Source organism: Hyposmocoma kahamanoa, unplaced genomic scaffold (assembly GCF_003589595.1).
Source record: "Hyposmocoma kahamanoa isolate Upper Pololo Valley unplaced genomic scaffold, ASM358959v1 78, whole genome shotgun sequence".
NCBI lineage: Eukaryota > Metazoa > Arthropoda > Insecta > Lepidoptera > Cosmopterigidae > Hyposmocoma > Hyposmocoma kahamanoa.
The window spans coordinates 16,762,481-16,786,187 of NW_020653945.1; the positions used below are offsets into that span (position 1 = coordinate 16,762,481).

At 35.2% G+C, this 23,707-nt stretch overlaps 2 protein-coding genes across 4 annotated transcripts; one reads left to right on the forward strand and one right to left on the reverse strand.

Annotated features, from left to right (window-relative positions):
- Positions 1-73: 73 nt before the first annotated feature.
- LOC113232824 (uncharacterized protein CG16817-like) lies at positions 74-5,800 on the reverse strand. Of its 2 annotated transcripts, none has more exons than XM_026467659.1 (2): positions 5,698-5,800; positions 74-1,664 (listed from the first exon to the last, which is right to left on the reverse strand). In XM_026467659.1, exon 2 carries the CDS (start codon positions 1,652-1,654, stop codon positions 1,163-1,165), a length of 492 nt encoding a protein of 163 aa, XP_026323444.1. In that variant the 5' UTR covers positions 1,655-1,664; positions 5,698-5,800; the 3' UTR covers positions 74-1,162. The 2 variants fall into 2 exon arrangements, with proteins under 2 accessions (XP_026323444.1, XP_026323445.1); XM_026467660.1 differs by lacking the exon at positions 5,698-5,800 and adding an exon at positions 1,742-1,848.
- Positions 2,304-23,508, forward strand: LOC113232823 (succinate--CoA ligase [ADP-forming] subunit beta, mitochondrial). 2 transcript variants are annotated; one of them, XM_026467656.1, is made up of 11 exons: positions 2,304-2,319; positions 4,980-5,068; positions 6,323-6,520; positions 7,037-7,107; positions 12,656-12,818; positions 14,338-14,478; positions 15,398-15,524; positions 16,940-17,083; positions 19,713-19,840; positions 21,698-21,850; positions 22,767-23,508. In XM_026467656.1, exons 2-11 carry the CDS (start codon positions 5,003-5,005, stop codon positions 22,944-22,946), a joined length of 1,371 nt encoding a protein of 456 aa, XP_026323441.1. In that variant the 5' UTR covers positions 2,304-2,319; positions 4,980-5,002; the 3' UTR covers positions 22,947-23,508. The 2 variants fall into 2 exon arrangements, with proteins under 2 accessions (XP_026323441.1, XP_026323443.1); XM_026467658.1 differs by lacking the exons at positions 2,304-2,319; positions 6,323-6,520 and having other exon boundaries at positions 4,988-5,068.
- Positions 23,509-23,707: the final 199 nt, after the last annotated feature.

Consider the following 23,707-nt stretch of genomic DNA (forward strand, 5'->3'; position numbering starts at 1 on the left):
TGTACCATGCATGTGTACAGGTGTACCATGATAAACAATTTACTAATATTTTATCTGGCAAAACAATCTGAACGTTTACAGCCAACACTGTACAACCTTGTATAGTAGTAAAACAGTTGCAAAACAAAATAATCCTGATATACAGAAATCCAGATAAATACTTGCAAATTAACTAATTAATAGCAAGTAACAAGAGTTACAAATGTTTATTCAATTTAATAAATCACGCAGATCAACAGCAGTAATACACATTACTTTACTGAAAAAAAAAATGATAAAAAAGTATGATAAGATGATCATACTTTTTGGCGAAACCAATTTGAAACTCTCCTTCGGAATAATTTGGAGCACAACTGTATATGAAAAACATGTGTTCCAAGGTTTGTTCAATCCTGTAAAACAGCATGCATCAATGCGCATCACAGATTGAGGACTTGTCACAGATAACACCCACTTTGGGCAGCAGATGCCCTTAGACAGTGTCTATCAAAATTCTTTTCAAAAACTAGTTCCTGACTACTTTTTGAAAACTCAATCCTGAATTACTATTGTATTTTGGAATGTATTTAAAATTGTTATACAAAAATTATAAAAAATTATACATTAAGCCATGTTGATACCTACAGTGGTAATCACATGATGGCATGTCACAGCAACATGCAACTCGTCTTTAGGACTTTATTGGCTTTTGTGGGGTCATTGCATCATCCATCGCACACGGCTGTATCTGAATGTAGACATACAACAGCTGTATGTGATGGGAGTTTATTCAACAAGTCGTAATGATCCCACTCTGTGTGAAACTCCTATATTACTGGAATGAATAACTAAACATAATTTACAATTCAAGCTTGCGTTCACAAGAACCACAATAATGATAAACTAAAGATACACCATTAATTAAATATAGTTTCAGACAAGGAATTGTAAAATTAAAATCATTATAGATGCACCCAATATAACTAGATTTCTAATCTATCAGAGGATACAAGTATTAAAATCAGCAAATACAGACTTGAAAATATTAATTATAGAAGTAGCATTCAAATTAAAGAGTAGTTTTATGCTACCACACTATTCCTTGTATAAAAGCACAAAAATTGTTCATAATTATGTCTATACTAAGTACTAGACAGTTTTTGGCAAAAGTTTTTGAGATTGTCTACTCCACATCTGGAAGGTCTTCATCTTCTGCAGAACTAGTGTCATCCTTTTCGTTTTCGTCGCCAAAATCACCCATCTTGCTGGAGAACATGTCACTCATGTCTTCAAACTCATCGATCCCTTCAAACCTGTCACCTTCATCATCTTCATCCTGCCAGCGGTTAAAGTCAACTTTCAGCCAATGATGTTTCTTCTTGTCGCTAGTAAGCGTCGGCCAGAACCCTTCGCCAGTTTTTACCTTAGCTAGCACCACCTCTATATACCTACCTTTATTAACCTGTGTACTTTTCACGGGATCTATTTCGGCATATAGAGGTATATGCACTTCGTGTAACTTTTTATCCGGCGCACAAACTCCCTTGAATGTGACCGAATTACTTTCAATTTTTATATCCGGCTTTTCACATTCTACGTTAAATGTGAGAAAAACACGAGCACTTCTCTGTGCCCATGACACTGAAGGTGGTATGGCTACAATATCAGAGCTCATCTTGAGGTATCTGAAATTAAATTACAAAATTTTAGTAATTATGCATTTCGAACACAATTTGAAAAGTTTTTTGTACAAGAAACTTACAAAATTCACTGATTTTTTTTGCAGCACCGAATGACAATTTCGAAATCAAGCTTTTTTTACTGTTTAAAAAAGACTGTCCTTTCGTTTTCACCGTATCGCTCGCCTCGCTATCGTACTCGCTATAGTTTTTTGACGATTTGAGTCAATTTGACATTTTTGTTTTTAAGTTTATATTTTTTTAGTCATAGACAAATGAACGAATGAAACCTAGCCGATGAATGAGTAGCGTTTCTGTAAATTTTACACACGAATCCTAATTCGCTTGTCCAAATGCGGTTATGCATAATTGCGCATTACTAACTAAGAGTGCAGTAACTAAGTCAAACCTGTTTTCAAGAAAAACGTGGTTAAAGAAAATATTTTAAAATTTACTTTAGCTTCAAAACTACGCAAGTTACACCGACATGGCATATATCAATAGACAGGTAAAAGAAAGAAAAATTGTAAGGTGACATATTTATATGACATATTGACATATATATATATATGTTAAGGCTATGTTTGATAATATTTCAAAAGTATACTTATGTTTAGTGACTGCTCTAGTAACACAATTGATCCTCCTAACCATAACGGCAGTAAGTATCTTAGATACTGCACTTATTATTAGATAAATATCGTACTGCTAATTAATCTAGAAACTACATATTCAAAAACAAATTAATAATATGTATATATATGTATATATATATATATATATATATATATATATATAAAAAAAATACACTTCATATTGATGCTATTTTCTAATGTTTTATACAGTCGAAACTCACAATTTGTTAGTATTTTCTTACTAAACATCGACGTAAAGTGGCAGCATGCTGCATTGCTTGAGGTTTTTGAGAGTATCGGTGGCCTAATTCCCTCCCTTCACTTTTTTCTTTCCTCTTTTCTCGCTTCCTTCCCTTCTGTAGTGTTAGCACCGACTGAGTAATACCACTGGTATTACAAGCGTACATTATAGGCTACGGTAAGAGTTCGAGTCCCACTTTTTATTATATACACAACTGCTTATTCAAGGAATAAATGATTTCTATTTCTATTTCCCAAGTTGGACAAAGTGTTAATTGGATTGGGAATATAAAGAGATATTATAGAATTGATATAATTTTGTACATTTATAAAATTAGAATAAAACAAAGAAAATCCCTGTATTATTTACTTGTTCAAATCCCAGATATATGAACCCTTAATCACATTTCGATTGACAATAAACAATATTAAAAAAATCAAACCTTGGCTTTTACTGAAGTTAGTTAAAGTTCAGTCTCCTTATTACAATTACTTAGTCGAGGAACTATAATTTGAGATCACGTTTCTTTATGAAAGAACTATATTATTATTATTATTATTAATGCTATGACAAATGCTATAACATTCAGTCTTCTCTGATTAATTATTTTACTTGAGATTAACTTTATATTACACATTACGCACTGGAAGCGTAATACGACGATGACTCACAGATACATTTATCGATTTGACATGTAATAAAAAACAGTTTGCAGTCATTATACTGTATTTAAAACACATATTGTTATTATATTAATGGGATTTGTCATCATAAGACCCATCGTCATCTTCATTATACATAAGTTGATTTTGCGTCTGATGCTTCCGGCAGCAGAAATTCCTAAGTGTCCCTGGAGAAAAATTTACTTCTGTGGCATTTGCATTGTACTGCTCAAAACAGGATCAGAATTTAACAAAAGTCTGGGTAATGCGGGACATTTTTAATTAAAAAATTATCAAGAATAACTAAGTTTTAAAGTTACACACAAAATCATAAGTTAACTAAGCTTAACTGATAAACAGAACCGTGTGTAAATATAGTGATTACAAAAAAAACGTTATTTTTTATTGTGGAATGTATACGGTAAGAAGTATCACTTTATCAAGTGCAATCCGGCAAATATAATTTTAAATTAAAGTATTACGTACCTTTCTCTACAATATGTAAAATATAAACAAAATAAGTGCAACAACTATTAGATAGTGCGTTTATTGCTAGAATTCCAACGCCATTGACTCAAATTTGACCCAAAAATATAGTAAATGTTACTGCACTTTGAATTAGCAAATGTTATGTATTGTACTAAGTTACTGCAGTTTCACTTCCTGTATTACAGGGTTCCCATGAAAATTTTGATACGTGAGTTAGAGCCAAATATAGATCTTGTTTTGGTGTTAACGATTATATATTTAACTCAATTTAGCATCAAACGTCAAAAATGCTAGTTACTGTACTTTCCATTAGGACGGCAGATTTACACCAAGTCGTCAGGTGACTTTCGCTTGTCCGTCGAAGGCGGCAAGCAAACCGCTGTAAATAGTAAGTCATCAGACGACGGTACTTAGCAGCCGAAGTCGGCCGAAGCGATGAGTGAATCGCCTTCGGCAAGGCGAAATAGTCTACCGAATGCGGAACACTATTACTGCCGAAGGTAGACGACCCGGTTTATATGCGCCATTAGTTCTGGTGGTGGTTTTCCACCGGCGCGGCGAGACGAGACGAGAATTGAAATCTAGCCGGCCTATTTCCACTAAAAATTGCCATTAACAGCCGTCACAAGCTGACGTTTTTAGTCTTCGCGAGCTCGCGCAAGATCGTGTGGGCACTCACAAACTCGTGGAGAAATCGTGATTCCATTGCAGAGTATAATACTCAATGTAGGCCTAGAATACGGTTCAATAGTACATTACAAATATTTCAATTCTAGCCTCGCTCATCCTCGTCAATAACCGAAAACGGATTTAACGGAACGGAGAGAACTGAAATTCTATCATACAAATTTGAATCTTCGTTTTGCCTCGTGCGACGCACGGTGGAAAACCACCATCATGAAGCATAACCAAGTGAAAGCTCTATTATAGCGGTGCCGCAGCCGCACACAGATTCTGAACAATTTCAACTTCTGAAAAGCAAGATTCTGAAAGTTGCAACAACAAATATTTACTTTCCAAATAAAGCCATAATAATATATCGTGTCTGTTATTTATCTTCATGCCAGAAGTCACATTTGTTTTCGACAAATTTGTTCAAATGTATTATATAGACAAATTCGAAAGTGTTTATCGATATTTCGAATTTCGATATCATAACCCTGAACTTCGTGCAATTAGTTGACATACCAGTGCAGTGTTCTGATTTGGCAGTATGGTTAGAAGCCTTAGCCTGTCCCGGAGGACGAAAAATTGTACTACTACTGACATACCAGTGACAGTTGATTTTTTTCAGTCAAATTCAATCAGCAGGGAAAAATGGCGGCCTTTCTTCCTCGTACTTTAGGTCTTACCGAGGCAATAATTCGGACAAGTGGAACAAAGGTAAATGTAATTACTAATTTATGCGACTCGTGAAGCGTAAGGTATACCTAGGATGAATGATTACAATGTTACTTTCAACTTTAGGTCAAATTTTGTTTAAACATTTATCAGCTTATGATAATCAAAAATTGATGTATTACAATTTTAAACTCACCTTTGGCATCTATTAATCTATTTAGAAAATATATAAAAAGCCTTGGCCGCCATTTATACTTGTATTTATAAATTTGACCTTGCGTTTTTCGTATGTATTGTGCCTTACGTCATCGATTTTATACATTGTTTCCTACATTTTCCGTCTATTATTTCTTATTTAATCAATTAACACTATTAGTTAATCAATGATAATCGAATTCTTATTTGTGACATATTTTGTAAATACTACCACATACATAACCATACTTCCAGCGCCCTAAAACATTAAGTTTAGAAAATAATTAATGATTACAATTACTATCATATTACAATGCCATCACATTATCCATTATTATTAATTTATCTAGGAACACGAGTCAATGATGTTCCTAATGTGTTATAAAGGAGGAAAATCAACTCACTGTATGTAAAAGCATCCTTATCTCATCATCGCTTAGGAGTACATTATAGATAAATGAAAAAGGTAAACTTACCAGAAACATGTTGAAAATGTGGTTTATTCCCAGTTGTCCTAAAGAAAGATGAGCATGTATGAAAGCAATTGATGCTTTGATGCTTTATGTCTAGGTTGTAGGAAATAGAAGTTTGTGGTTTCTGCTCAGCTCCAGTGCAAAAAAACAAGAATTGTTAATGTGTAGCTTGATGTGCTGCTGTCTGTAAAACATTATTAAGCACTAATTGCTCAAAATATAAATATTTCTGAACTATTAATTAAACAGTATAAGCTATGAGTTGTTAGTTTTCTCTGTATCATGTTAATTTGCTGTAACTGAAAACTATGTAGGTATCAACTGTAAAAGGTTTTTGAAACTTTAAACTATATCAAAACTATCCATATTACTGATTTACTTAAATTTTCAAATTTACTCAACTATACTCATGGATGTATTTTGAAGGATCTTAAAAAAGGCTGAATTATGATAACATTCATTTGAACACATACTAGATTTACACACATAAGATAGCTTAATTGAAATCAAAAGACTACTGAAGTTATTAATTTTTCAAATTAAATGTTAAATTGCAATAAAAAATAATTGAACATTTTTTTGGCATAGTGTATTATGAAGATATTCTCAAAAGTGTACTTCCTCACAGCTTTTAGCAGTCACAACATCAAACAACTTGCCCAGGAAACAGCAAGTCCGCCACCTGAATGTGCATGAGTATATCAGCTACACTCTCCTGCGTGATGCCGGCATCCCAGTACCAAAGTTCCATGTGGCTAAGACAAAGGAAGAGGTTGTCCAATTTGCCAAAGAACTTAACACCAAGGACATTGTGCTCAAGGCTCAGGTATGAACTCCATACTATTTTTATCTCTTGCTTAAACATTTGTAAACATTTTTACCTCAAAACAAATTGGTTAGTTACTTATTTAAATATTTTACTTAATATTATAATATAAACTATTCCATTGAATGAAATATAATAATTATAAAAACTAACAATTTCTCTTCTTTGACACTATTATGAAATAGTTATGATGGTGTTGAAGAAGAGAAGTTAAATGTATACTTACCTGTCCTACATGCAGTCTTAAGTTAAGGAATGGAATTTGCTAGTAAGATATTTGTGTTAAGTTCAATTTGATTTTTTATGCAGTAGTGTAGTGACAAGCTGTTGTATCAATATTAGTTGTGAAAGTGTGAATTCTATAAATATTGTATTATTTAAAATTGATCTTTAATGAAACAGGAATTTAGTACAATTAATTAACAGAATTGTATGTCGTTAAGTTTTTGTTTCTTTGTGTATGTAGTGTTCATAATTTTATTGTGTTAAAGTATTAAATTGACATGAATTTGATAGGTACTTGCTGGAGGTCGCGGCAGAGGTTTCTTCAAGAGTGGCCTGAAGGGTGGAGTCCGTATGGTCGACACGTAAGTAAATATGTCATTAAGATATTTCATGAAATAATGTAACCCTTATGTTACTAACTATAAATCCTCATATCATTCTGAATTATAATAAATGATTATTACAAATGATATTTGAGGAATTCTCCGAGTGACGCAGACGGAGTGCATTGTGCAGTTTCCACATACAAGTTGCCAATAAACTCTCCTTATGTTAAGAAACTTTTTCTAGAAGAATAAACAAAACGCACATATCAAATGTGACTATCAGCGCAAAAGTGATGTAACTCATTTTTTTTTCTAAATTTTAATCATGAAATATTTTTTATACATGAAAAAAGGCATCCAAATATATAACGATTGTGTACTTTAGTATCATTTAAATTAATATTGTAGAAAAAAGTGTGGGTCACACCACTTGCATTGAAAGTCTTAAATTATGTTCATATGTAACTTGAGTTAGAACAAAATTGTTACAAAAAAAACTACAAAAAGTTACTACAAATTTATTTAATTTGAAGTAGAATAAGCTTTTTGACTCTTGTAGACGGCTTCACACGATACCCCTGAATAATAATAATAATAAGCCTCATCTTGGCTGTTATAGACTCAACACTGAAAACCATAACTTACACCACCAAAGTCATGAGAGAAATAAATGTAGGCCCTAGAAATATTTCTCCCGGCCCTGGAAACGGACCCGGAACCACTGCATGGCATACCAGCATGGTAACCGTTTGTCCACAGAGGTGATTAATTTATGGTATACAGGGTGTAAATTTGAGACGGGGCAGCAAGGCCAGCTACCTTAATCGTTGTAGTTACAGGGAAGCGATTCTAGAAGACTATCCATGAATTTTGAAGATGTTTTGATTGACATTCACAGATTTTGAAAAAATGGTACAGTCAGCAAGATAAAAGGCAATTTTTTCAAAACTTTTTTTTAATGCCATTCAATCCAGTCTCTGGTAAGGAATAATAGTCTCTATGGAACCAACTGAGGTAAGAGTAGTCGAAATGTCAGAAATCGCAAAAAACTTTTTACCATACATTTTAAATTAAAACTTCGATCCGGTCGATCGAAGGAATTTTTTCTGAGTGTTCGATCTTTGTATTAATAATTATAACAAACTAGTGGAGTAATTTCACAAAAAAAAAATTTAATATCAATTCAATAAAAATTTAATTAAAGCTTTTTGTTAGAAAAAAAAACAGGCCTCTACAAATAAGAATTAAGTAAAACCTAATTATAATCATATCATTATTTTTTAAATTTGGAACAGCTTTGTTTTGTTGTGTTAATAGCGAATTGTCACTTTTAATCTTAGAAGATGGAAAAAATAAAAGAAAGGAGCTGCCCTAACTACGGAATGAAAGTGCATACCTAAACAAAAATGGAACAAACAAATGGCTGATTTCTTTAGTATCGTACCATAATCTATCGATAAGTCATTATAAAAAAGCAAACATTTAATTAAAGTAGATCAATATTCCATTTGGGAACATTTTATGTTGTATGGGAATATCCGGGAATGTCACATGAAATTTTGAATTTATTGTTTTGCGTTTACAAATACTCAAATATTGCGAAAAGTGAATTTGCACAGAAAAAAAAAATATTTGTAATTTGAGAGTATATAAAAAAGAGAAAACTTTGAAATATAAATCCTATACATTTCCAACCTCAAGATTCATTTTTCACAAAGAAATTTTTAAACAGATTCCAAATAGTGTACGATTTTTTGTATTTATGCATTGGTATAAAATTAATACCAGTGACTGATTTTAAGTGAATCCTTAATACTTCCATTTAATTTTGGAAATAAATGAAAGTAGTAATATTATCGATAATAATATTATCATCAAAGTTTTACTTACTTAAAACATGGTACAACAGGAGATGTAACAAGAGACAGTGTTAGTGTAAACATGTTTCGCATATATTAAATAGCATGCAAATGTCTGATTATACAATGTCAATTGACTACTATTGGTCGAGCGCCTTTGATTTGTGCAGAAAAATCGACACTTCTCCGAAGTGAGACAAGTAGTCACGGGCGACTGCGAGTTTTGACAAGTCACGTCAAACGAGCTCTATACACGTTAGCGCTCGCCTTCACTCGGTCAGCTAGGCGAGTGATACCGAACGATGGCAAGGCAAGGCAAGGCAAATAGGCTGTCTATACGTTGGTATTGGCCTTCACCCGGCAACGTTAGACCAATATGGTCTTTGTATTGCTTGGTACATAAAATAAGAATTTTTAGTAGTTAGAGTTGTCAGTGGGAAAAAATCGGAAACGAGTGGATAATTTTGTTTTTAGGAACTGAGAATACCTAGTAAATGAGTCTTGTTTAATCTAAATTGAATATAAAAATATTTACCAATAAACCTAATGATGGAGTTGCATTATCATGTAATCTAGTTACGTTCAAAGTTATGTTAAAATTTGACTCTTCAAAATGAAGCGAATAAATGGAGATGGTCTTTGATTCAATGTTTATATTCGGCGGTATGATTTCCAACCACTCTTTTTCCTTTTTTGATTTGTAGGTAAACCTGAAATAATAAAAATAATAATAATAAAATAAATAAAACCTCGTAGTAAATTATTTTAATAGCAGAATATCGATAATATGTACGCTTCCAAGAACAACACTATCTCAAAATAATCGTTAACAACAATCATCAAAATATACAAACAAACAGGCAATCTGAAGAAACCAAAGCGTTTGGCAAGATTTATGAGTAAACTACTTAAATATGTCTAATCACATGAGATATTTGGGCTTTCGTGTGATTTATAGACAGAAAATTAACACGTGCCTGTACACTGTAATGCTGCAGCGAGGAATTTTTATTAATACTTAATTGTTCTCAGTGTCAATATTTTTGTCCATTTTATTACAATACATGCGAATAATTCAATAAAACACTTGGAAAAACATTCGTTTTGACATTTGATGTACTTCTCTTTGACAACCGTATCATGTACCTCATGTACTGCGAAATGGACACAGTTGGCATTTAAGATGACGTTAGGTATTGTCGATTCCCGTGTTTGACACAGACCAATGTAATGCTATCTCTTTTAGCTTTTAATACGATTTTTAATCAAAATGTTCTCAAATGTAGAACGCTTAGACTTATTGGAAGGTACAAACTGTACAGCTGCTTTGGAGTGGTATAGGGTCAAATATCCTTTACGAAGAGTGCCCACCAGACGGGTTATAATAAATATTTTAAGGAATCTTGAAGAATGTGGCTCCTTTAGCAAAATATTGGTACGGGAACCTCGTGTTCTCGATGAAAATATGGAGATTGCGGTTTTGTCACTCGTAGAAGCTTTTCCTGACATATCTTCAAGAGAAGTGGCCGTCAAAGTGGGTATTTTGCACACGCAAGTATGGAAAGTATGGAAGAAATACGGACACAAATGTTATCGTCGGGGTCGAATAGTACAAGCATTACATGTCGGAGATAATATTCGTAGAACTTATTTTTGCAGATTGCTTAGCGGAAAAATAAGCCGAGATAATTTTTTAAATTACATTCTATGGTCTGACGAAACAAATTTTTCAAACAATGGTATGTACAACAGGCGAAATCATCATTATTGGTCAAGAGAAAATGCGCTGAGATTTACCGAAAGCTATAATCAGATTCGTTTCTCTTTTAATTGCTGGTGCGGTCTTATGTCAAATAGAATCGTAATGGTGGAAGTTACCCTGAATTCAGACACTTACAGTGACACAATTTTAGAAAACCTTCAAAATCGTTTGGACGAATTGCCGCTTTCGCTTTTGAGAAAAGTGTATTTTCAACAAGATGGCGCTCCGCCACACAATAGCCGCCGAACGCGTTTAAATTGAAACCAGCTATTTGGAAACAAATGGATTGGAACACATGGTCCTATCAAATGGCCACTTTGCAGTCGTGATCTGACGCCCCTTGATTTTTTTCTTTGGGACTATGTAAAAAATAAAATTTATAAAAAAAAATACAACAGTGTTCAAGATTTGAAAGACACAATTGCTGAGATTTTCAATGGAATCAATCCGAGTAAAATTTCAGCCGCTACTTGCTCTTTGCCGAAGATAGCGAATCGACGCATCGGCCAAGGCGGCAAGCACTTACCTACTATCATAAATTTTTTAAGTTATTTTGCTTTTTGTTATTGTTTTTATTTTGAAATACATAATACGTTGTCAATTTGTTAGTTTCCTTAACTACCTAAAATAACTGATTACTAAATAGGTCCCTACAAAATGTATGGTAAAAAGTTTTTTGCTATTTCTGACATTTGGAGTACTCTTACCTCAGTTGATCCCATAAAGACTATTAATCCTTACCAGAGAGCGTATTGAATGGCATTAAAAAAAAGTTTTGTAAAAATTGCCTATTATCTTGCTGATTGTACCATTTTTTCAAAATCTGTGAATGTCAATCAAAATATCTTCAAAATTCATGGATAGTCTAGTCTAGTCTAGTCTAGTCTAGTTCTAGAACCGTTTTCCTGCAGCTGGCAGCAATATTGCTTATTTGGTAGTAATTGTTTCGGACGGAAGTCCGACGGAGATCGAGAGTAGACCCCCTGATACGAATCGGACGTAGCGCGCAAACGCTCTTAGTCCATGACATATCATGCTAAGACCTTAAATACACAAGAATTGTAATGTTATATTTAATCATTTGGAGCAAAGTCCACGTACAAATCTCGTCAGAAGGGTAGATTTGTACGTGGACTTTGCTCCAAATGACTTATTTTTTATTTAGTGCAGTTTTTTTAGTGCAATAGTTTTTATTTAGTGCAAGCCGTAAGGATACCTCAGTGGCCTTACGGCTTGCACTGTGCGCGTTGGATGAGTAAAGCTCCGATTTGATTCCCGGTATGACCATTTTTGGAAATAAATTGATTCTGGTCTGGGCGTGCCGGGTAGTGCGCCAGAGTGAAATCTGCTGCCCTGGTACCCACAGTACAAGGAATTTCTCTCTGGCACACTGTAGTTATTATAATTTCTGACCTATTAGAAGATAAATGAGGTGAATGCGCGAGTTTCGACTTTAGCGTATACTTAAGACAGTTTACGTGACAAGATAATGTAAACTTATGTCTTATAATTCTTCGTAAACATTGTTGTTAAAATGACTAATACAAATATTTGATTTAATAGTCACTTTTCGTAACTGACCACGAAAAAAAGTATTATTCACATTCCAAGGATGTCTCTTTAACCACGACTTGACTGAATAATAAAAATAATAATCATTTATTTTTAGTCTTAAGTACATTCCAGAGCACATCATTTGGACTTTAGATCGTTCTTATTGCAAGCGGCATAGAATAAAATTTAAACTTTTAGTGTCAAGCTTGACGTGCTCTTGACCCTGTACTTATCGTACACGACATAGAGTTGGATTTAAGTCTTAAGTGTAAAGCTTGACGTGTTCTTGACCCTGTACGAAATTAAAGTCCATGAATTTGGATTAAAAATAGAACAATTCACTTATTTCTTACTAACATTGTCTACTTTTGTATGGCATATTAACTATTTCAATTGAAAATACTCATAGCCCGGAGGTGGCGGGCGAGCTAGCCAGCAAAATGTTGAAGCAGCTGCTGGTGACGAAGCAAACAGGTGCTGCGGGCCGCATCTGCAATATGGTCATGGTCACTGAACGCAAGTTTCCGCGCCGCGAGTTCTATGTTGCCGTCATGATGGAGCGCAGTTTTAACGTAAGTTGTTTTTTGAGTATTTCACCCCTTTTGCTAACCAGCGTTAATTTCGGGGATTTCTATAAGCGCGTTATATTTGACACGACAGACGGACGGAAGACGTTGGCTCTCTGTGCGTGTTCTACCGTCTTTATAGTGGGGAATGGTCTGAGTATTTTTTGGACCTGGTACCACCGTCTCGTTTGCACCAACGCACCTCCCGCCAATGGAGTATAGTGCATTCCCACATCTTAGATGCCTGGCATTGTAAGCCCACGAGGGCATCTCGTTCGTTCCTTCTTCGAACCTGCAAGATGTGGAATGATCTTCCTCCTGAAGTATTTCCTTTGCGCTATGACATGGGGTTCTTCAAAAAGCGTATTTACAGGGCTTTCAAAGGCTGGCAACGCATAGGCAGCTCATCTGATGTTGCGTCAAATATCCATGGGCGACGATGACCACCTCCCATCAAGTGGCTCGTATGCTCGTTTACCTTCTCCTTTACATTAAAAAAAATTGTACTGGTATGGACGCTAGATATGAGATTCCCAGTTCGACTCCCGGTATGAATAAGTCTTACTAGTACAACCGGAGATAATTTTGTTACTCTTTTGCTTATAGTATAGAGAACATCCCAACTTGAAACCAGGTTATTTGTATTATTGTGTAAAATATAACCAAAGTTAATGTAATAATTTTAAAGCGATTAAATAGACTGTTAGGGAACGACGTACTCCTAGAAAATACAAAAGAAGCATTTCCATCGTGGCAGACATTACGCTCATCTTGTTTTTACGATGAGGTGATTCTGCATTGTTCTGTTATTACACAATCACATTTCGATCTGATGATAACGAAACCGTAGAAAATTTGTCTAATATTCTTGCACTTTAGTAGAACTCTGTTCTGTATAAATGAATACCTCAAATACATGGATATTTGAAAAGGTCCTAAACCATATTGCACACAATATAAGAAACAAAAAGAAAGGGTATCTGTAAATAATAATGTTGGTAGGGCGCTTCCAGTCCGTTGTCGCTATTGCAAACATTCATTAACACAATGATGTTTTTTTACTTTTTTTACCTGGAACTGTCAGACGTATCGTCATCTTTAGTCGCATAATAGGTTAGACTATCGTCTTTTTTTTTGTTGCCAACTCATTGGCCGGTGAAAGAGACGACAGCAGCAAAGTGCGCATGTTGGAGGAGGATGGAGGATACAAAGGAAGGAAGTCCTCGCAAGTGCTAAGATCTACCCTATACTATTTTTGATAAATGTCCAATACAAAGAAAAGAAAATATGAAATCCAACAAACAGTTTTGTGATTTTGAAAAACACATCACATTTCACATTAATTGGGGACGTTATTTGACTCCTTTAGTCAACTAGTCATCCGACAGTTATGTGATTTTTTTTGACACACATCGTATTCTCACTTAATAAGGTTGCATAAGGCCCAGTGGAACCGTCCATTTGTTTTCCGGTTTCTGGACCATAAACAAAAAGGGTAATTTATATAATGTTTGATTCGTAACAGGGTCCAGTGATTATTGCCTCATCTCAAGGAGGTGTGAGCATTGAAGACGTGGCTGCCGAGACCCCTGAGGCCATCATATACGAACCTATCGACATTGTGACCGGCATTACCGAAGAACAAATCAAACGCGTCGTTACCAAGGTATTTTATTTTTTTGCAACGACCAACAAGACACACACTGAATACATATTTTTTTATTATACATTTCAAATGGAGTGGTGCTAAGGCGTTGTTCAGTCAACGTTTTCCACAACATACAACAGTCAAACACAACTGGTTATTTGTATACATTTTATCACTCTTTAAGTAAACTGTTGTTTATGTACAAGGTTCCACTTATTCTAAACATGCTTCACTTTTCATGTCATCCACAGTCTTATCTTTTTTGAAGACTTAGTAAAACACATTTGCAGGGTTGCCAATTTACATAAAATTTTAAATAGTAATGTAGTTGTTGTTGGCAGTTTTATCGATAGATTGTGAAAGAAGGTAAAATTTTGCCAAAAATGTCAGAACTGTGAATGTTACGACGTTCTAGTGATTACTATTTGCGTCATTGCCTTTTTTGTTCTTATTTTGACACTTGGCCAACCAGTATCGAAATAATTTTTTATTCATATACATTTTAAGAACAGAGGCGGATTTGATTATCTATATTTAATCAAACCAGCTTTAATTATTATTATTATTATATTATCAGTCACACTTTACTAAAAGCCTCAAATTATTGGCTTGTAAAGGAACCCAGTTTTTGCAGATAGAAGAAGACGAAATATGGTCTTAACAGAACCCAGGTAGATACACATTGTATTGCATGAACTTGATTCCGGTCTGTAAAGGTTAACACCAGCCAAAAAGCTGAGAATCGAAAAACATACTTGTTAGCAATAATGATCAACTTATCTACTATGTTAGTTTATACACTCAAATGCTTATAAAATGGCACACATGCCTGAGGTATATTTTTACTTAATATTGGCTTGCAACACCAGCAATGAAATGTCCTAGCATGGACTCTGACAAAACGCATTAATATAGGTCTATTTGTATTTTTTTTTAGATCGGCCTGGAAAATCATATGAACGAAGCAGTGGATATGATAAAAAAAATGTACGCCCTATTCTTAGAGAAGGACGCGCTTCTCATCGAAATTAACCCTTACGCCGAGGACGCCATTACTGGCAAATGTGAGTTAAAACAACGCACAAAGTCGTCAAATATCGTGTTCATCTTGGAAAATTGATATTAGGGCTAGTCGGCTACATTTCAATGCCGGTTAATTAAGTGTAATGTAATAAACTAAATCGATTTTGACTTCTTAAAGTATGTCAATGTCTTCAAATCTTTATTGACACTGCTTTAGGATCATTTTACATTCCCGCAGAACGTAATGGAAGCGAGTGTTTGTAACGAAATTGTACATAGCATGACTTTTTGTCAACTTTGTAACGTATAAAGTTGACATAAAGTTCATTATGATTTATTGATCAAAATTAAAAAAAATGAAACCTATTAACTAGTTATAAACACTTCACGGCGAAGGAGTTCAGATATGTTATAAATAATTTAAAACTGGACTTGTGTCCTATCTTGTTACACAAAAATAACTTAATTACAATAAGAGAACTACAGAAATGCTAAATTGCTTACTTATACTATAACAAACAAACAAATTACAAAGTACAGTTTGTACCTTCACTTTTAAGAAATATTTCTTAACCCGTTCATGGATAGTACTTAAATAAAGACACAAAAATGTAACTATGTTTCTTTGTACCTTAGTGCTTATATTGTTTTAATAGAAATTTTCAATGTAAATCATTGAATTTTTACTTTGTTATTGTACTCTATGGAGAAGCAGTACCGAATAGAAGGCGACTTTTGTCTGACTAGTCAAATTTCAAAAATTCAACCATGGTCACGCTGGAATAAGACACGCGTAGGCTGCAACTGCATAGGAAACATTTGGGGATCGCACTGTGAAACCCGTAGTTGGTTTTGTGAGGTCCATATAGCGAAACGGGGTATTCCATACTACCATATTGTTATTACATTTTACGGTATACGCCGTTGCTATCCATGAACGGATTAAATGCCGGGTTTTATGTTAAATAATTAAAAACGTCCGTGACGGGACGAACAAGTCTTGCGCCGGATGGTAAGCTACACGCCTGTCCATAACAGTTGCAGTGCCACTCAGAGCTTTAAATCGCAAAGATTTGAGGGGCACTGCCACTGCGCCCGTCACCCTGAGACATAAGTTGACAAGTCCCATGTGTCTGTAATTTCACCAGCACCCTTACCCTTCAAAACCGAAACACAATACTGCTTGGCTGCAGAAATAGGTAAGGTGGCGCCCTGGACGAACTCATTCACATGGAGCTCTACTGCTACTAATCTACTACTACTACGGCTGCGTAAGAAGCGTGTGTAAAGGGAGAGGATTAGGGTCTGAATCACTGCTGACGCGCTGCTAAAAGTGGCCGTGTGTAACCGCTCTATGAGTGTTACTTATAATTTCTTCTAACGTGCAGTTGAGTAATCATAATTTGAGTAATGTTTCCGAAGTATGGAACTTGATTAAAATATATTCTTTTCTCAGTCTTCTGTCTGGACGCTAAGTTTCGTTTTGATGACAACGCTGTCTTCAGACAAAAGGAGTTATTCGCCCTTCGCGATATCACACAGGAAGATCCGAAAGAAATTGAAGCAGCCAAATTTGAACTCAACTACATCGCGCTTGATGGTACGTATATTCCATTGTTGTTTAAGATACATTCTTTTCACGCCATTTTCTCAACGGGACAGGCAGAGACCTTTCACTGGCTACGACCTTGACACACATCTTTCGCCTTATTAACATCGTTGTTGTTTTGCAACTAAATAAATAATAATAATGATCCAGATATCCGCTTTAATTACCTGGCCACAAACAATTTGAAAAAAAAAATCTGGGGCACTACCTATGACACCCAGACGAGAACTAAGTTAGAAATCGTTTTTAAAAAAGCCCTAACGGGAATCGATCTTGGCACCTCATCACGTAGTATTTACTAACCGTTGGGCCACCGAGATCGTTAAATTGTAGATTTATAATCTCAGTACAGACTCCTAAAAAAATCGACCTCAAAAGTACGTGGAATTATATATGTAATTACAAAGTTTTATTGAAATCGGTTACCGGAAAGTGCGCAAACCCGGACTCATCCCCTAGTTAGCTACTATACGGGACTTGACACAGGAGATAATAAAAATCGGTTCTCCCTGCTCAAAGTATATTGAGAGTAAAACGCCTTGAATTAGACAATTGCAAAATCAACCATGAAAATTGCTCCTGTCATTACTTCTACAACTCTAATTTTAGAGTCCTTGCCTGGACCCAACGGCCAGAATTGTGGATGATGGAACATTTTCCTCCTGTTTTAACGAAAACTTCTGTAGTTTGACGGTCCGAAGCTCGTAGAAATTATGAAGGAAAAATTGCAATTCAATAAACAAATAAATTAAACTACCAAACAACCACAACAGTTAAATTACCTGGTTCTGCCGGGCATCGAATCCGAGGCCTCATCATCGAGCTCACAGAGCTTAGCTGTTCGGCTACCGAGGTCGACAATACGTAAACTCGCGCGCTGACTCCGCCCACTGATTGTTGCTACGGCAACGGCGTCCATTATTGTCGGGTGTCAATATTATTCACAATTTACCGGAAAACTTTGAGATGTCATAACTTATTTATTTGTTAAGTATTTGAAAAAAAAACCGAACATGTATATTTTATTTCCATTATACGGTATGCTCCTTTAAAATGGTTAGTGTTTTTTTATCACCCTGTATAATATATCGGTATATATAGTACAGCGCGTCTCATGGCTATGCCACGCGGAGGGAAAGTGCTGAAATACATAGGTAGAATTTTACTTAAAGAAGACTTCATTTTAATTTTAAAAACAATTCGATATGTATTCAAAGATATTTAAATAATCGCCTGTCTGAACCGAGAATCGAACCCGCTAAAAGTGAAAAAATAAAGGCAGTCACCCTGCCCCTCGACCCAAGCAAAATGAACCGTATTGTTAAGGGAAAAATTCGACTCTTACAGGCGGGAGTTGCAGTACTTGTTTCATTATACCTTTATTCCCTATTTATCCCTATATCAGTATATTATCCCTACACAGTACTTGCAAGAAAACGTAAACATTCTCGTAACAGTAAGTAACTTGGTAACAGGACGTTCATTATAATCAATAGTCAATGCATCACATGTCTACTGATTGGCAGATGAGAGACAACAATGTACACAGACATGACCTTCGCCCATAGCTACCGACTCAATAGTCTGTTTAATTTTCAATCGAGTTCAATCATATTGTGAGCTGGATATCGTTTATTTATTAACGTGTTGTTTTAAGGTGAAATATTACTTTTACACGAATGCACAGATAGTATACAAGAGTTAAAATTTACTAATAATAATGTGCCACACATATAAGTTACAAGTGCCTCTATCTTAGATTATAAGTGACAGTATTGCTAGCGACCGCGTAAAATGTTTGTATACAAAATGTTGTTTCTTTTTGAGACCGCTAGAGACACTGTATAATTTGCCATACAAAATTGTGAAGTAATTTACGCGGTCGCTAACGACAACTGTCATAGTAAACTCATGGTAGAGGCATTAGTCTCAAACTAGGGAAGTCCCTGTAATATGAGTCAAAGAGCAACGGGATTCACGGGTCGCGCTATCCAGAACACCCGACTAGAGTCAATTTAGAAAAATTCTTTTTCACAAATGATTCCTACCAGGAATCAAACCCAGTCGAACTTGAACTCCGTTGGATCACCGGGGTCGTCAACTATATTTTTATAAAATAGAGAATGCCTTGTGGCATCCGTCATTTATACAGCATTGTAATGATCAATAAAGTTTAAACAAATAAATGTACAGTGTTTTTTAATGGGACAGTATGGGAACATTCGATAGATAGAAGATAAAAGGAAACTGTCTTAGGAAACATTAATTCTTTTCTTATGAAAACTATTTTGACATAGTCAATGTTTTGGTTAAGCGTGGGTTGTCCATAAAAATGAATAAAATTTATCAAAATTTTTTTACTACTGATCGACTCAGTTTCATTTGAGGATCATTTCATTGTATGGGACGAAAAAAATCGGGATAACAGAAGTTGGGCAACTTTAATCAAATATTTTTCATACAAAATCCCGCGCTTTATGTCGCTTTCGCGCAAGTCGTGCCCTATCGTGCTAGCCCAACTGCAATCGTAATGTACTGCGTCTGAAGGCGTGACGCATGCATTATTCCGACGAGGAGGCATAATTAAGCTTTTAAGTTATATAAAATGTTAAAATCTAAGGCAACATCGGATGCATGGTGAACGGCGCGGGTCTGGCGATGGCGACCATGGACATCATCAAGCTTTATGGTGGCGACCCCGCGAACTTCCTCGACGTCGGTGGCGGTGCCACTGCACAAGCCGTTGCGGTGAGTAATTTCTTTCCGTTGTAATAAATTCCGCTGTCGGTGCTCTCCATTTCAGATATACTAAAATAAACCATTAGATTGCCGTCTTAAAGGAAGGCCGCATCAGTTACTTCTGCGCGTTATTTTTTAAAATTTTTTTTAATTGTTCGTCACTAAAAATTATATGTTTTAAGTCAGGTTGTGCCAATAAAGAATTAAATTAAGTATTTAGTTATATATGCGTTAAAAAAATAGATTTAGGCGTGTTATACGGAAGTCCAAGTTGATAAAAATGTAAGTCTAATAACTGTAAGTAAATGTAAGTCATGAAAAAAAATTGTACACAAGCGCAGCTATTTTGCGCGATTTACCTTAACTGGGCTCGCGTAAAAGCAAGTTAATTTACTTTCATTAAAAATTTTATAAAATAATGAAAATTAGTAATGCAATGTACAAAGTTCTACAACAAATTAAAGCCAAAGTACAAAATTATTAACCAATGTCTAGCATCGTTTAAAGATATCGAATGTCACTCTTGTATTGATTAGATATGGTGCATGTAAAAGAGATAAACCTGAATCATTTTCATTGCTCTTAATACAATAGGTATCGCACAGTCAAGTTTGTAACTTAAACGCATAGACAATATGTGATCAGATTATTCAATGTGACACGTCACTTTAGTAAGCGCTATATTTCGACATCTTTGCAACTGCAAACGACCCTAATATCCAACATTACAGTATATTCCAACATATGAATTTCAAATCACAACTTGCCTTTAATGCAGTGTTGTATGAACACAAATAAATTCCTATGAATGCAGTAGTGTCGACTCACATTGACAATAATATAAGCTTTCTGATTGACTGTGATTTATACAAATCGATAGATAGAGATTGTATCTCTTAATGATAAGAGAAGTATTGTATACTTGTTGTACTTTGCAGTTTAAATAAGTATGTTTATCGTGCGTAAAGTTCTTGCTTTATGGCCTTTATCCTGTTACGCGTAACTATTATCTATGTATGTTAATATTATTAATGTGTGCATGATAATCACTCTACTAACCTAGTCTCAAACTAGGGAATAGTCTGTGCTATGAAACGAAGTAACGTTTTGCGCTTCTCAGAGCACGAGAACTAGTTTAGAAAAGTTTGTTTCCCTACCAAAAAACTAATCTGGGACTTCTCATCAAACGGCCATAGTACTTATTAACCGCTGGGTCATAGACGTCATTAATTTGTATTATCTATGGTGTTTACGCTGATAATATGTGTGGCCCAGCCATCGAGCATGGACCCAGCGCATCCGACGTCAAATACGACATGGTAACTACCACGAGAGACAATAGAAGATGTTTCGTTTATTGGCTACTTGCAGTCTACTGCTAAATAAATAATAATAGTGAGTAGTCTGTGGAAATATTTATAATATTTCTGCCGCCAAGCAATAATGTGAGCATTACTGCGTTCCGGTTTTGAAGAAACTATAGGCACATGAGACTTTCTGCTTATGTGTCAGAGCGACAGGCCAAGTGGCTGTGTCCCTCTGATCTTTGCGATTTAAAGTACTGCAACTGCTATAGACCGGCGTGTGGCTAACACCAGACGCACGACTTGTTCGTCTCGTCCTTGGTATCATATAAAAACGTATCACCTGCATCATGAATGTAAATGACATTCAGACGCATATGGCTAAGATACGCGTTCGAAGACGAATATATGTGGCAGGACAGAATGAAAGAAATAAGGTTCAAAATTTGTACGGCACTCCATAAAAATGTAAATTTCCAAAACCTGTACGGCTATATTCTTGTACGCACTTTTTTTGTGTATACACATATTAGACTAATCGTCATGCAACCTTTATTTTCAGGAAGCCTTCAAAATCATTCTTCAAGATCCAAAAGTTACGGCCATAATGGTGAACATATTTGGCGGCATCATGAGGTGTGACGTCATCGCCGAGGGCATCATCAACGCTGCCAAGAATCTGAATATTCAGATTCCCGTCATTGTCCGTTTGCAGGTATTTAAATGCCCAATATTGTTCAGCTTAAATATACATTAAAATATCACAATGTCTATTATAGGATATTTTATCTTTCCAAATTATTGTTGTGAGATAAACCACAGTCTTATTTTGCGGAGATAATTTACTCGAACGAAAACGACAAAACTGTTTAAAGTTAGACAGGACAGAAACACTGGTTTTTACGGCAATATTGAGCGGGAAACACGGAATATTAATGCGACGTGGCAGCCTTTTTGGTTGCAATGCACCACATTGACTCTATGTGTTCGAGTCTTAGTAAAATGTTGTAGTTAAATGTAATTATTCAATTTGAACAAGTTTTCTCTCGTGAAATGTGAACCAGTCAATTTGATTCAGATTTCCTCGCACTATTTTCCTTTGACATTAAAGCTTGTGATAATAATATTAATAATATTCATTTAGTTCGAGGTCCCCATGTCTGGGGTCCCGGATTCGATCCCCGGCCGGGTCAATGTAGAAACTAATTTTTTTATATTGTCTTGTGGCTGGGTGTTTGTGGTACCGTTCTTGTTTCCGATTTCCATAACATAATGCTTTAGTTTCTTACTTTGGGATCAGAGCAACGGCGATATATGATGTCGTCTGATATAATTATATTCAAGTTTGTGAGAGGCGGGAGACTAAACTGGGATACATATTATCAACTCTACTATAAGGCGTAATTAACTTAGATTATGTAAATAATCTACATTATATTTAAAATAAAAATTTGCAATGCATATTATAAATATTTTTTTTAATGTCATGTTTTTGTTACTAGTTTGGTGTTATTTTTGATACGAAGATCGAACAAACACAAAAAACATTCCTTCGGTCCGGCTGGATTCGAACCAGCGCCTTTTTGCCAGACCGGGGCCATCTATTTCAATAAATGTTCACGTGTTCCCAGGGTACTAAAGTAGATGAAGCAAGGAAACTGATTGCGGAATCTGGTCTCCGCATCGTGCCACGTGACGACCTGGACGAGGCTGCGGCGCTCGTGGTACAGCTCTCCGAGATCGTGGCGCTCGCCAAGAAGGCAGGCGTTGAGGTGCAGTTCGATATACCACAGTATTTTATCGAGAAGTAGAGCATTGACAGTATTCAACTATATTTAATAACATTCAGCTTCTACCTTTTGACATTTGAAACATAAAAAAGATACGCATAAAAAGCTTAAAGTGTGTGATATGTACGTGGACGTCGAATATCGAAATATACAACCAGAGGTCGTTTTAATCCATTTTACACAAAAAGTAAACAATCAGGTCGCTGACCCGACCATAGATAATTTAATGATGGCCAATTGTAATGCCAACTACGACGACTTAATCTATTTGTTTAATTTGAAACAGTTGGAATAACTTTTTCTGAGTGACGATATTTTCATACATAGTAGTAGTGCATGGTATACTTATACTACGAATGGTTTTTCTTACGTGACCTATAAAAGTAAATTTAAAATTTCCGAAATATTATGTTAATGTTAATCCTCCTTCAAATCCACTTAAATACTTGCACGATTGTGATTGAAATGTTCGATTTACTAATTTACTACAAAAACATCAATTGAATGAACTGAATGAATTTTTTCGTACAGCACTTGCAACCATGGACAATCCATACTTCTACATTTGAAAAATGAACTCACCTTTGAACAAACATTTTTCAAATACGATTTTAAAATGGAAAAAGTGATGAGATATCGAGACGACATTTTCAAAATATACGTGAGAGTGTTACTTGTTCCACTTATTGAGTGATTGCTTACTTTTACTGCGAAAAAGACCGGTTTGTTTACTTTTACTTCGAAAAAGATTGAAACAGACTATAGTTTCCATCAAAGAAACT

What these genes read in the sequence shown, in the direction of transcription:
- LOC113232823 (XM_026467656.1), top strand. Translation starts at nt 5,003, where the DNA reads ATGGCGGCCTTTCTTCCTCGTACTTTAGGTCTTACCGAGGCAATAATT. An exon ending in GGACGCCATTACTGGCAAAT is followed by an intron (nt 15,525 to 16,939) that starts GTGAGTTAAAAC and finishes TTCTTTTCTCAG; the next exon opens with TCTTCTGTCTGGACGCTAAG. An exon ending in CCACTGCACAAGCCGTTGCG is followed by an intron (nt 19,841 to 21,697) that starts GTGAGTAATTTC and finishes CTTTATTTTCAG; the next exon opens with GAAGCCTTCAAAATCATTCT.
- LOC113232824 (XM_026467659.1), bottom strand. Translation starts at nt 1,654, where the DNA reads ATGAGCTCTGATATTGTAGCCATACCACCTTCAGTGTCATGGGCACAG.